The following is a 15,027-nucleotide window of genomic DNA, read 5'->3' on the forward strand; positions in this document are numbered from 1 at the left end:
CTGTTTTGTTAGTTCGTTGTCACACTCATCAGTACGATCTTCTAATAAAGACGCAAGCGGGCAAAACAAGCGTGGGCGTTAATTCTCAATTGAAAAAGGAAATTCCAGTAAGATTCGTCCTAATAAGTTGTCATTATAGCCAAAGCAGTATAGGAGTAGCAAAAGCAGTATAGGAGTAGCCAAAGCTTCCCTATAACAATTGAGAGTCACATGTTCCATTGTCCTCTGCCTGGAGGAATTTTTTTCAAGATATTCTAGTCTGCATACGCTGTGATTGGAATTGACTTTTATGGATTTCCATAAAAGAATTGACTTTTAGGGATATCCATAAAAGTCAATTCTAATCGTTGTTAGAATAAGTGCAGTCGGAATTTATGTAAGGCAAAGGCTGAATCTTAGGAGATATTCCTTGCCGGCTAGAATATCTCCCATAATTAAAGCAGTTAATATCCCAATTCTCAAAATGATTAGCAGTTCTCAAGATCCCCTTCTTACTGGGGGGGGGGGGAATAATGATGCTGCCCTTACCCCCGCCAGAGATCGGATTATAAAATTCCTCTCCATAAAGTGGATCTAGGATTCGGTACTCGTTTAAATCTTGTCAATAACTTTATCAATAGAAAGTATAGTTATCGTTTGTTACAGAAGGAGCAAAATTTGAGATTCGGCAAGCACTCAAACAAGTTTATTTGCTTCTGCATGATGAGCCACTTTAGGAACGTCTTTCAAAATTAGTGAATCGCAGAAATGGAGGTTAATTATAAAAAATAAATTTAAAAAAAGCCCAGTTTCTCTCAAAAAAATCAACAAATAGTTTTAAAAAAAACTACTCCGTTTAGATTCAATCATGTACAATCTAAGTAATAAAAACATCCAAGAATGCTTTCATACATTACACTACTGCTGTAACTATCATCGCTTGATTTACAAAGTCAGTTATTTACTTGTGAAAACGTATCAATTAGTGTTTAAATCAATATTTTGATTCTAAATAATTTTTATATCAATATTCAAACCTCTACCTAGTTTAAAAATTTACCGTATTTGTCGGTTTATAAGACGCGCTTTTTTTTTTCTTTATAAATACCTTAAAAAATCGCACTGCGTCCTAGAAGCCGGAAGTGGCAATACAGCACATGCGCAAAACCGAGAATTAACGTACAGTAGTTAACTACTATACGTTAGTACACTTTTCAGTAATTACCAGGCTGTTGTTGGAGTAACAAGTGAATTCCAGTTATACATTTAAGTCAATGACAAGCGCATCAAGAAGGCAAAATTATACTATTGGATTTAAGCTAAAAGTAGTAAATATAAAGAAAAAGTAGTAGAACAGAGCACAACTCTCGTAAAATTCCACCTAAATGGCCAAATTTGGAAGAAAAATTGTGTAGTGAACTTAAGAGAAGTGGGTATTGCAGTGAGTACTAAAATGATAATAGTAGAAGCACGGAAACGAGCAGCCCTACTTTAAAAGAACTGAACCTTGGTGTTATCGCTTCGTGAAAAGAAAAACTTTACCAAAAGATAAACTGCCAAGTCGAATTCGCGTACTTGTACAATCGAAGGGCGGATGGATGAAGAATGGATCAAGGATTGGTTTGTAAAAGTTTGTCCAAACTTTTACAAATGCACTACTAGTATGGGATCAGTTTAGAACATAGGACTGAAAACAGCAAACAACTGGCCGAAATGATGAACACAGAATTGGAGGTAATTCCGGGTGGCTTAACTTCCCAGTTACATCCGTTAAATGTCAGTATCAATAAGTCATTCAAGAATAACATGCGGGAGCAATGGAATAAAGGGATGATAGAGGGGGAACCATGATACGACGCCTACGGGAAGGATGAAACGTCCACCAATAGCACAATGTGAATGTGTGCTGAAGTCATGGCATGATGAGAAGACTGAAACTGTGGTCAAGTCCTTTAAAAAATGTGATATAAGTAATGCAATGGATGGCACTGAAGATCATTTATTGTATGAAAGAGGATGATGATAATGTTCAGGATAATGATGATCAAGTCAGAATGAATCTGAAGTTGAATAATACTAAAATAATAAGAGTAATAATCGTATATCTTTCTTTATTGGCTTTTGGGCTTTATTTTTATTGAATTTTAAATTTCTTTTGTATTACCAATAATTTTTTTCAAAAGTTTTTTTTTCTTAAATTTACAAAATTAGTCCATCTTCCATGCCGCAGCGTCTTATAAGCCGACAAATACGGTAAATCCCCTACTAGCTTTAAATATTTAGATCCTCTACTAGCTTTAAATACTGTATTTAAATATTTAAAGCAGATAGAGGCTCGTCTGATTCGAAGTTTATCATTGTACGATAGCGAAAAGGATATTTTTAAAAAAGAATCAGTATTATTTAAATGCAAGTTATTAATAAATTAAAATAGAAACACAATAATAAAAAAATTTCGAAATTAATTAATTAATTAATCTTTATTGTACAGAGGATGTATACAATTTACCCTTCACGGCAGGAATGCCAGGGGTTTCACATTGGCTGGTGTACAAAGGCCTTGAGGACGGGGCCCACATCGAAGTTCGGGTTCGTGCCTCAGGGCCAACAATATAATAGGTTTCAGTTAAATTTCACAGTATTCATAGAAATGTTATACAGTATTTTTTGACATTATATACAATATTATACAGACTTTAAATTTATTATACTGCGACATTACTGTGAAGTTTTCCTGGTTGAGTTTACGTCATCAAGGATCTCCCTCCGGTATTTGCGGTCCTTGACAAATTTGTAGAGGTCGCCTTTGATTGCTTGGACTGTGATAAGCATCTGCTTGGGGAGAAAGCGGTCACTAAGGGCTAGTCTGTTATGGTTGGCTATAAGGGTTGGAGCTGATCTCAGTCCGGGTTGAGGGATCCTCCAGCTGCACAGTTCCCATATGTTTGGCTCCGAGATTATTCCAGTGGTCATTTTGACAGTTAGGGTGAGGCGTCTTTCCATTATAAGATTTGGCAGTCGGGCAAAGTTCAGTGCGGTTGCCATCGCAGTTGTTCTTTGCTGGGGTGGACGATGATGTTTATGTGTGACCCAACGAAGGAGCCAGTATTCGGAGGAGTACACACGCTTGATATTCGTGGGGGCTGCAGATGCCCATATTTCTGAGGCGTATAACACGACGGAGTATACAGAGGTGTATATGTACCGCCGAGTCACATCCAGATCCTTAACGTGAAGTAGTTGTTGTTTGGTAATCCACCGCATTTTGCAGAATTTTGTTATGAGCTTGTCAATATGGGGCTTGAAGGTCAGTTTGCAATCGAAAACTACTCCCAAGTCTGTATGTGTATTTACCACTGGAAGGAAAATGCCATTTAGAGAAACTTGGACTTCAGTGGGTTGGTGCTTCAACGAAAAGACACTTTGGGCTGATTTTTCAGGATTAATAAGTAGTCCAAATTGATGGAGATAGGATTCTAATTCGTGTAGCTTTCGATTGATCTTTTCATTAATTTTTGAGATATGTTCCCCCGGGTTAATCTGGGTGTGTAACTTAATATCGTCAGCATAGCAGATTATGTCTTCTCTCTCTTGAACAAACGGAATAATGACTGCTGTAAATAATGCTCCGGAGAGGACTCCGCCTTGGGGAACTCCTGCAGTGATTTTTCTTGAGATTATATCTTGATCCGCTGTAAGAACAATGATTCTGTCTGATAGCAGGGTTGTGATAAACCACAACAAGTCACCTTTTATATGGAAGTAATTTTCTAGGATAATAAAAATTTTCTAGGAAAATAAAACTAAACTAAAAAAAAAAAATTAAAAACATCAAGAAATCGAAATAAAATACGATATTAGTTACTTTTGGTCGTCTACGTGATTGTTTCTAAAGAGCTTAAACTTAAGCGCTGTCATCATCATCATTGGAGGAAACAGCGTCTCCATACAATCGACGGTAAAACATAAACGCAGAGTTGTCTAACGTAAGATTTTATTAGATTATGACAAAACGTCAATGAAACTTTCGTTTTTAAAGCATCTTAATAATGCACAAAGGCTGGACAATAATCTAGCTGAAATTCTGGAGTTATGTAAATGAGTTTATGAGCGGCCGTAAATAATTTGACTCCTCATGCTGAGAATGAGACCTTTAATTAGTACTGCAGATATTGATTACCCTTAATTACACAATTATGAAATCAGGACAAGCGCTAGGGGGTGCGCAAGTGAGACACTTACCACAGAAGCCGCGCTGCATACATATACGTATTTGCGTGTTAAGATACGATATGAATTAGGCACTGCTACAAGTTTTTGCCTAAGGCGCCACAAACGTAGCGTCGGCCCTGTATGAAATTAAAAGTTGAAGAAAGAAGGGGATTTTATATAACTACTACCACAAAACTGATTATAGGCTACATCAGCTCTCCTGATTTCTGGGACAATTTGCTATTGGAGGGTCCCTCTTCAAACTCTCCCTTTCCCCGCAGCATCTATAATAGGCTCTACCTGGCTGACCGCTTGATCCCTATCAGCATGCCTCAGACCTTCAAGAACTTGGTTGCAGATCTCCATCAACTTATAAATAAAAAGTATAGAAAACATGCCATTGCAAGATTAACATTGTAGGATAGAAGATTTACGCCACCGCGATATCACCGGAAATCCAGTTGGAAAGTGTTCATTATCTGCTGTTACCAGTTTGTAAATTTTTATAGTTTGATCTTAATTTATACTTATGTGGTAGTCTCCTGGCTATTGACCATGAAGGGTCGTATTATTGCAATGAAATAGAGATTTAATATTAAGGTAACTCTGTTTTATTGTTCAAGTATGTTGACCAACGCAAGATAAACTAATATAACCCCAGGGGCTCACATCTGGTGAGTATGGGCTTGGCAAACCCAGGGTCCTGAGCTTGGATATCATCGTTGTTCTCTTTCTTAGTGATTCCCCCCCCCTCTCTCTCTCTCTTTCTTAGGGTAACTTGGGATATATATATATATTTTTTTTTTTTTTTGTCTGGTGCAGCATAAGCCTCAGGCTTCCTTGTACCATATGGCTAATAATAATAACCCATATGGATGGCGCTTTTTTGCCATTTTCTTTATTCGTTTGAATGTAAATTACACATTTTAGTGGAAACCAATAATGCTCTTAAGACTTTTCGATCTCCACATGGAACAAAACCATGAGTGTTGTCTTAAGTCCACGTTAGATTTCGGATGATTTGCCAAACCTGTGGTTAATTATATAGCGAACCAAGAGCCAACTGACTGTCAGCACATTGCTGGACTAAACCTTACAGTGACTTTTATAGAGAAGAAAAGAAACAAATAGGAGTAGAATGCAAATAACTGTTCGAATAAAAACTGGTTTAAACCATTGCGGCTTGGCACAACGGTCGAGCTGCATTACTAACTAAGCATGAAATGAGAAACCGCTATAAACGAAATAGGAAGTAGTTGTAGTCACATCAGATAACGAGATTGCAAATAATAACTGACGTGTTAAAAAATCTCATTAACAAAACTTACACTGAACACTGTGATGACATCGCTCTCCTTATCGAATAAACAAGGATGTGCGTGCAACACGTGGTTACTACCTTACTTCTTTTTAAAGATGGTTCTATTAGTACACGGCTTATATATGAATACCTGTTACGGGCTAGTTATTTTTTAATATAATTTTATAATGTTCTTCATGCATTTCTTGATTACGAGGCTATCCGTTTTTTTTTTCTTTTTTTTTTTTTTTTCTAATTCTAATATTAATTAGAGGATAATTTGGATGTGATCGCTGAGCTACATGAACTGATAAAGGATAATAAACACCAGTGAACCTCGTTCTCTTCAATAATATACCGTATCATTCATAAATTACAGAATAAATAGAGAATAAATAAATAAATTTGATGATTCTTTATCATGAAAGCCGGAAAAGGTTTAATACGTGACCACTGTGCGTTATTGTAATTTATAACCATACAACCTTAGTTATTATCAACGCTTTCGGAAAGTTTATTTATTTATTATTTTTATTCATTTATTCATTATTTTTATTTATTTATTTCATTAATACATCGTCTATCGGAACTAAATAAGAAGTGAGCAGTTCAAATAATCGATTTGTTCAGATAAAAACTAACTCCTCATTTTTTTTTAATGTCTCACATTGATTTCTCTGATAAATAAATATATATTCCACATCCAAATTGCTTTTATTTGCAAAACCTTGCCAGGGCAGGTCATGGGGTTTTGTCAATGATATATAGGAATTTTGCTAGCAGGGAGAAGGAGGTGATTGTCCCTCTGTATAAGGCAATGGTCAGGCCACGCCTTCAGTACTGCGTACAGGTCTGGAGGCCTCATTTTAGGAAGGATGTAGATTTACTTGAGCGTGTACAGAGAAGGGCAACAAGATTGGTGAGGGGAATGAAGGGATCCTCTTACCAAGAGAGGCTTAAGTTCTGCAAATTGCAGTGGCTGGAGACTAGGCACCTGCGCGGTGATCTGATTGAGGTGCATAACGCCTTGAATGAGTTGAGCAAGCTGAATTCTGATGGGATCCTTCCACTTGTTCAGATTACGAACCTAAGGGGACACAAATTCAAATTAAGAAAAGACAGATGTAGAATAGATGTGCGGAAATTTGCCTTTAGCCAGCGGGTGGTTAATTGCTGGAACAAACTTCCATCTGTCGTTGTGGAAGTTGACAGGTTAAATAAATTTAAGGAGGAACTGGACAGGCATTTGGAGGCAATGGTGTATTTTTTTTTTTTTTTTTTTTTTTGCTGATGCTGCATAAGCTCATACACTTGCTTTCTTGCATCACATGCCACTACTACTACTACTACAAACAAAACAAAATGTTACAATCTTGCTGTAGCAAATTCCAAACATAGATACGAGCATGCGTGGGTTATTTGCTATAATTAAGCAATGAGTGTCAGTTTTAGAGTGGCACATTGTTTCGCTTTGTTCTGTTGATTTACTAATATGAATACTGTACATGTATAACATTTAATCATTAATGAAATGGTGTGTGTGTGTGTGTGTGTGTGTGTGTGTGTGTGTGTGTGTGTGTGTGTGTGCGTGTGCGAGCGAGCGAGCGATCGATACTTATAATAAAGCATTAAAACTTCTGTCATTTTATGTGAATTAGAACAAGTTGTTACTAGGAATCTACTCCTATTATATAGACCAAGTCTATAAATAAATAAACAAAACAAGAATAACAATAAAAAAATAAAAATACAAAAACGAAAGGCTGGAGGGAAGAGAGATGAATCTTAGCACCAAATGGTAACCATAGGTAAATGGTCAGTAATTTTCCTTTCTGTTTCCAGAGATAAGAAAACAAACATTGACCTACATTCAGAAAACCAATGAAGCACACATGAAATCATAGGTTCCATAAATGCGACAAGCATGCAATGTTATAGTTTTCTTTTTATGATACTACCTTTCACTATCAGTTCGTGCATAGTTCAGATACAATTGTGTAATGGATCACTTTTTTTCCCGGAAATTTTGATGAATCTTTCTTTATAGCTAAGAGAAATATTCGTGAGGAAAACATCCCACTCAAACACCTGGATAGCAACGACAACTCAATCGTGATGATAATAAATGCTCAATTTTTTTTTTTTTTTTTTTTTTTTCCGGGAACGATAACCTGACCATACTTTGTACTTCAATGTGTAAAGTATGATCAGGTCATTTTCTTTGAACTTTTAATATCCTGTCTCTGGGTAATGCTGCTTCCGAATTCGCTGAAATTTCCAAAAAATGTCATACCACAGCAGGTAACATCGTTCGGAAATAACTTGTTGAGTTCAAATCCCGTCAACACAAGCGAATTTATTTTTAAGGCCCACTTAGTCGGTTTCGGGAGGTTGCTGCACGGTTTTATTCCCGGGAATTCGGGTGATGCCTCATATCTCTATACTGACTGCACAAGCTGCTTTGTCTGGTGATCAACCAGGACATTGGGGAAAACTTCGCTGTGTGTTGAAAGAAAACGTTGTAAGAAAACGTGGTACACTCCGAAGCACAAATTCATACTAATAATACTTTCCTTTCTACCGATATCAACACTTTATATTTAATTTTTTTTTTTTAAACTGCTTGCTCTAAACAAGAACCTAGTTTGATTTAAAGTAACTCTCAGTCAGAAAAATGAATTTCAGAATACTTTTGATACTTTTCATTATAAACTGCTAACCCAATGAAACCAGTTTTACATATTTTTATTTTAATAAACCTCAATCTAGTCCATTACCGCTTACCTCAATTATTCAATTTTCATAATTTTTATTTTTCACCTACAACTCGAATATCTCTGACAAATCCACGCCCCTACTCTCCTTCATCCATTACTTATTTCCTATTTAGATGTTCTACGCAATTTTTATTTTATCGCATCCGACAAACCCCTACTTCCACCAATTCCTACAACAACCCAGTACCTTCCTTCACTATCTCTATTATTCAATTATATTGAACACCGCTTAAGGTGATTACGGATATGTTGTCATTCGTTTAATGTTATTACTTTTATGAGGTCCCGATGAGACATATTAATACATAGAAAAAAGGCGTTTATTGTAATTAGCACTTCAGTTTTTGTTATTGCTGGTTTTTTGCCTTATCGCGGTTTACACACGTGCAGTGGAAGTGATTAAGTAATATCCCGATTTATTCTTGAACACTCTGACACTTTGCGTGGTTAGTTACTGATTTTGCTTGGTACAGTTCGTATGGTTGTCGGTGTCATTTTTCCGTGAAAGCTATACTGCTACCACCCTAAGTTTGTAGAGCATTAACCCCTTTCTAATTCTTGATTTCAATATTTTCTTTATTTATTTTAAATGGTTTTCCAGAAACATTATGGGATTATATATATATTTTTATATATGGATTTATTTGTATACAATGTATTTATATGGATTTCCAGAAATTATGAAAGTTTCATTTTTATTGATGACTTTCTCGAAATGGTGGACAGCAAAATTAACGTATTTTATACTGCTTTTTTTTTTTTTTTTTTTTTTTGTTTTCTTTCTGTCTACTTCCACCTTTTTATGCACACATTTCCGCTCTTCATCAAAAAACAACGCGGAACATCTTCATTCTTGTATTTGAATTTTTATCCTACGAGGAGGAGTTCAAAAAAGATTATATTCACCCAGCACCCAGAAGTAGTTGTGAAAGAAGGTTGAAACAAACACCATGTATTACACTCTTTCAACAAAATGACACATTTTGCCACCTCTCAATACACTTCCGAAGGCCAGTTTTGTAGAACTCCTCTGACTGTCCTTCAAACCACGACTGGGTCGCAGAAATCGCCTCATCAGCAGCAGTAACGTGTTTTCCACGAAGAAAGGACTTCGGGTCAGGAAAGAAGAAGAAATCAGAGGGTGCAAGGTCGGGGGAATACGGATGAGGAAATATTTCAGTTTTTCCTAGCACATCGACAACATTCACGTGCACATTGAGCCCTTTCCTTCTTCTTCAGGTAAAGGGTCGGACGTCTGGGAACCCATCTAGAAGACACTAATAATATGCAACCGTTGATGGATGAAAATTTTGGAGCTCTGCAGATAGTAATTTGACGCTAATACAGCGATATTCCACGATTAATGTCTCAATTTTTACAACACTCTCTTCTATTAGAGTGATTGCTGGGAATCCTGCGATTTCTTCATCATGCACTGAGGTTCTTCCACATTTGAATTGTTTATACCGAGCCTAGTGGTTAGGCGCGCGGGTGCATAAGTACACGTGCCTTGAGTGACCGGGGTTCAATCCCGTGACTGCTGAATACGGTGCTGTTTCTGTGTATCTTGTAAACTCCTCTGACCGTTTGGTCGTCCCTGAGTATAAACAGAAAATTTATTTATTTTATTTATGTGCAACATAAATAAAATAAATAACTTGGGTAGGCTTCTCCATAAACAGGAACCATTTCTTTGTGGATTGTTTTGGCTGTTTTCCCTTGCAAAAAGAGGGACCGAATCACACATCTGTATTCCACTTTATCCATTGTGACACTTCAGCACTGCAAAGAAATAAATGAATTGTCATATCGAAACCAAAATGTGTGTAGTTGCTATAGAGATTTCAACGTAACAAACAAAAAAATTTCATCTTTCTATCACAACTACTTCTGAGTGAATACAAATCTTTTTTAAACTCCCCTCGTACTTCTCCACCTCTGCCGCAACCTCTCTGCCTAGTTCACCCTACAATTCTATTCGCTATAAGAGGCACAGCCTATCGGTACCTTAGCAACAACACATGACCAAGTTTAGACAAATGCACTTGAACGGTTTAGGATATGAGATGGCATCAGCCTTTTGTTGATAAAAATTATCATTAACGAACTTTCGATTTGTAGGCGATTTAGATATGCATTGAAGCCTGAAAAGCATTAGACTCCATATGCTAATGGTCAAGTCTATTCTCATAATATTAAATTAAATTTAGTTAAAGTTTTTTTCTTTTTCTTTTTTTTTTAATAAAAAACGTAAAAATGTCAGTCAACATGAGTTTTCCAGTGATACAAACGATTTTCTGAGAGAGTTGATAACATTCTCGATCCGGATTAAACCCGTCAACGAAAACTGATGAAAAGATTGAAAAAGTTTGGAAAAATGTTCACAGTTGAGAAATGGTGCCAAAAAGTTTGACTCGTGATCAAAATGGGCGTGAGAACAGGCTAACAAAATTCAATCTTTTGATGTAAAATATGCAGACAATAAATACATTAGGCAAGTACATTGTAATGTTGCAAAATGTAAGGTTCTACACTTTGGAAATAACAAAAGTCAAATAACTTATGCACTTGGAAGGGATGAAAAAAAAAAAAAAAAGGAGAAGAAGAAGACCAGAAGAGAAGAGAAAGAAAGGGATTTGGAGTTTACGGTACAGGCAGACATGAAATTCCCCGGAAGGATGGCCCATGTCATTTTGCCCATGATTTATCGAACAATTAAAACAAAAATTTTTCGTTTATATTCCGTGACGGCTACATAGGGTCAAAGGAGTTTAAAAATAGAGAGAATACAAGAATATCATCGTATTTAGCAGTCGTGTGAACCAGTTGATCAACTGAAACGCGTACTATACTCCCCCCCCCCCCGCCAGAGGCCTAAAGACAGGACTGAGATCTTTTTATTATTTTCTTTTATTGGACTTTGAAAGACCAGGCGAAAAAAGGTTCCTTCTCCCATAAAGTTCATATGGCCAGTGCGCTCCTGGAGGGATTTTTGGACAAAAGACTGCCAGCAATATTAAAAGAATTTCCAAAAAAAATAATACCTGAAAAGCTCTTAAAATTACACTGAACATAAAAAATATTAATTTCAAATGCAGGTTTAATGAAAACAAATCCAGTAGAGGGTTTGGTTTGAAATGTTGAAAAAAATAAGCTTTTTTCCTGAGTGTCTACCGCTGGGTTGTTAACGAGTAATGCGTGTTATGGTTCCCTGAATCCAAGTGCGTTACTGTTCAACGGAATTTTTGAAGTACATAACGGGAAAAATCTTTTGCTAACGAAGGAGTTCATCACTGGTTTAACCAATTTAAAGAAACAGGAAGTGGTTCATGGCGGAAATTGCCAGGATGACCTGGAACTTCATAAGAGAATGCAGAATTAGTCAGGCATCGCGCAAAACTCTGTAGTCTTCTAAAAAACAATATCAGGGAGTTCAAAAGAGGGGTGGAGGTATATAATTTTTTAATTCCTTTCACAAGAATGGTTTACTAATTAAGAAAACTAACATATGAATTAAACCGAAATTAATATATAATTAATTTATAAAGAATTCGTATTATTTTGAATCACTATAAAGTTATTCAAATTTTGAATAACTTAACTATCCGTATTACACCAAAACGAATGCAGGGTTATCTACCGGTACTGTACTTACCGATATTTTTTTGATACTGATATCCAATGACGGCAAGGGCAACTGCCATGGCTGCAAACATGAGGACCGAAATGAGGGTAATGCCACAGAGGGTACGCTCCAAACGAGACCGGCGGTTCCACCATGGTGGATTCCTACATAAAGAAAAAAAAAAAAGTACTGAACTTTGCATTCTACATATAACCAACATATAAATTCTAATAGAGGTATGAAAATCCAGTTTCGCAAACTAAATTTTAACAATAATAAAAACTCTTCACTGATCTCATGTTAGACGACCAAAACACTGTTAATAAAATATAGGATGGTTTAAAGTCTCTAATCACTTTAAAAATTAATAACTAAAAAATGAGGCCTCATAGAAACTATGGTTTCACACACCTATATAATTTTTATTTGAGTATTTTTTGAAGCGAAAAATGAGTAGTTACAAATCTCGCCACTATAGAGACGAATGTACGCAGTGCCGTTCTGCATTGTTATTCAAAGATCAAAAAAATATTTTTGCGATATTGTAGTGTATGGAATTGTCACTGTCAAGTTGGAAGTTTTTTCACAAAACAAGCCATTCGCTTCTTCCATTCAAAACAATCGTAGTGTAATTAGTATACAATTTGCATAGGGTAACAATCAATCCCTCGTGGATAGCATGGTTGGTATAATCGCGGGGAAAAGACCTTAGTTCGAATCCCGTCGACAACGCCAAGAATTTTTATGGGTCTTTTTCACAGTGTGGCTGTGTTAGTCAGTCTTAGGCGAGGACGGCATCGCTTTTTTTTTTCTTCTTCCAAGAAACTAGGGTTTTTCATCCTACAAAAAAGCAAATCTACCACTAAAATTTACAGACATATATACGGCTCGATATGGCCTAAGTTGCTGATGCGCCTAAAAAGTTCAACAATCAACGAACTAACCAATAGTGACATTCAACAAAGAAAAAAATAATCACCAGAAATTTTCTCAGTTCCAGGTCTCAAATAACTTAAGGGCACAGTTATAGAGATAAACCTCTTTCTCCGCATTCTCTAAAATCTCGTCCAACTCGCGAGGTTTATGCCATCTCTTGCTTCAGGCAAGTGTCAAAAATACGAGGGTTGCTGGGCTTCAGTCCCTCTCCTCAAAAGACTTCTTCATCAAACGAAAAAACTGGTAGTTTTCTCTAGGAAAAAGCAGCAGTTCTGACCCATACTCCCTCCCATCCACAAAGAAAAATATTGCGCGCACTACTGGTCAACAAGTTCATGTCGCATCAACTTACAGACCAGCATGGTGGACACAATTTTATGTCAATATGTGTACTGGATTTTATATATAAAAACTATTTTGGCCCTCTGATGGCGAGACTTGTAACTATGTTTTTCGCTTAAAAATTTCATTAAAGCTTACTTTTGTATATTTTTCTAAGGGGCATCTATTTTTCGTTATTTTTTTTAAAATAATCGAAGGCTTAACGTGTAATACGGTTTATTCAGTCATTTTAAATTCCCACTTTCTCAACCGATTGCGTGTAGAAGCTTGCGTTTTTGTCTGTGATGCAATCATCTTTTCATTTGACTAGCTCAATTTTCAGTTCTGAGGTAACAGCTGTTCATTGCACACTTGTTTACAGTACCAGGCATGGATTTAAAGTGCGCACAACGACGAGCTGCCACTAACCAGGTACTACAACCAGGGTCGGACTAGTAAGTTTCGGCGTCGACGGCTCCCAACAATTTTTGACTCCCATCTGAATCATTTATCACGTCATGACTATTAGTCGATGCTCAAAATGTTTTCAGTTGGCAAAAATAGTTTACAGAAGAAAATGAAGGGTCTACATGACTAACAATACTCTTGGAGGCCCGTCGAAAAAAGCAATGTGTGAGGCAACACACTAAACGATCCTTGGGGATTGCGACGAATGGAATACATATTGAAAGTTCCTAAATTCAAACAAATGGGGATCAGTCAGTCCCAGCAAGGATGACCCAATGAAACTAACATTAATTCATACAGCATACATCGGCCTTCCATACAACATATATATATATATATACAGGTTGTTTAAACGTGTCCAATTCTGAAAGATTAGAGTTATGGCTGAATTTTAAAAAAATGGTTATGCAGTTTTTAGAGATGCATATATGCGTAATGCGCCTATTGCTTTCACCATGTCCGTCCGTCCGCATGTAATAATTAAATTTATAGTGGATGTATTTTCATAAAATGTTATATTTGACTCTTTTAGCAAGAGATGTTGAGACGCCTCGAATTTCATTAAAATCGGGCCGGTGGAAATCTGTCAATTGTTGTTTCTTTCTTTCTTTCTTCGTCCGTGCATATGTAATGATTCGACTCTCAATGAATGGATTATCATGGAATTTTAAATTCCACCCTTTTAGAAAGATTTGTAGAGCCTTTCTAAATTTCATTAAAGTCAGACCAATAGAAACCAGGTAATTATTATTATTTCTGTTTTTCATTCACATCATATAGGTCATCCATATACCATATATTGTAGATGGACTTTTGCTTGAATTGTCTGTTAGATATCAACTGATTATGATTGCTTCAAAAAAATATATATATACTGTTGCAGACTCTGTCTTCTTCAAAAATTTTGAGTCAAAGTTCTTTTATTACAATATCCCTGCTGTTTAAACCTGGCTGTTATGAGCATCACAAAAGCTTCACCAGCAAGGATCTGAATTCAGTTTTCTTACCTGGTTGAACATCCTCTTACACTCATATTGCTATGAGGAATTGTTAAAATTACAAGCATGATTTGGAATAATTTGTTATATAACAAATTATTCCAAATCATGCTTTATTATCCCAAGCTTCCTTGTGCACTTATTAGCTTCTCAGTCAAGGACCGCTGTACTTCAGTTCTTTCATACCTCCCCCACACAGCGTGGAATAGACTTCAGTTCGAATCCAATCAATGACGCGAGCAATTTGTATGGGTCTTTTTCATAAAGTGGCTGAGTTAGTCGATCTCAAGCCAAGGTGGGTAGAGTTTTTTCTCCTGGAAACTCGGATTTTTTTCGTCCAGCAAACAGCAAACCGACCATAGAACACATGCAATTCACAGACATTATATAGATATGGCGAAATATGGATTA

The 15,027-nt window shown here is 36.3% G+C and overlaps 1 protein-coding gene across 1 annotated transcript in view; it reads right to left on the reverse strand.

Annotated features, from left to right (window-relative positions):
- The window catches only part of LOC150085193 (neprilysin-2-like), a 209,852-nt gene that overhangs the window by 97,128 nt on the left and 97,697 nt on the right, over positions 1-15,027 (reverse strand). Inside the window, exon 2 of the mRNA XM_090373920.1 lies at positions 11,924-12,057. Within this exon, the coding sequence (XP_090230046.1) occupies positions 11,924-12,057 (134 nt within the window). The remainder of the gene's footprint in view (positions 1-11,923; positions 12,058-15,027) is intronic.

This window comes from Mastigoproctus giganteus, chromosome 5 (assembly GCF_048544385.1).
Source record: "Mastigoproctus giganteus isolate SK-2022 chromosome 5, ASM4854438v1, whole genome shotgun sequence".
Lineage (NCBI taxonomy): Eukaryota > Metazoa > Arthropoda > Arachnida > Uropygi > Thelyphonidae > Mastigoproctus > Mastigoproctus giganteus.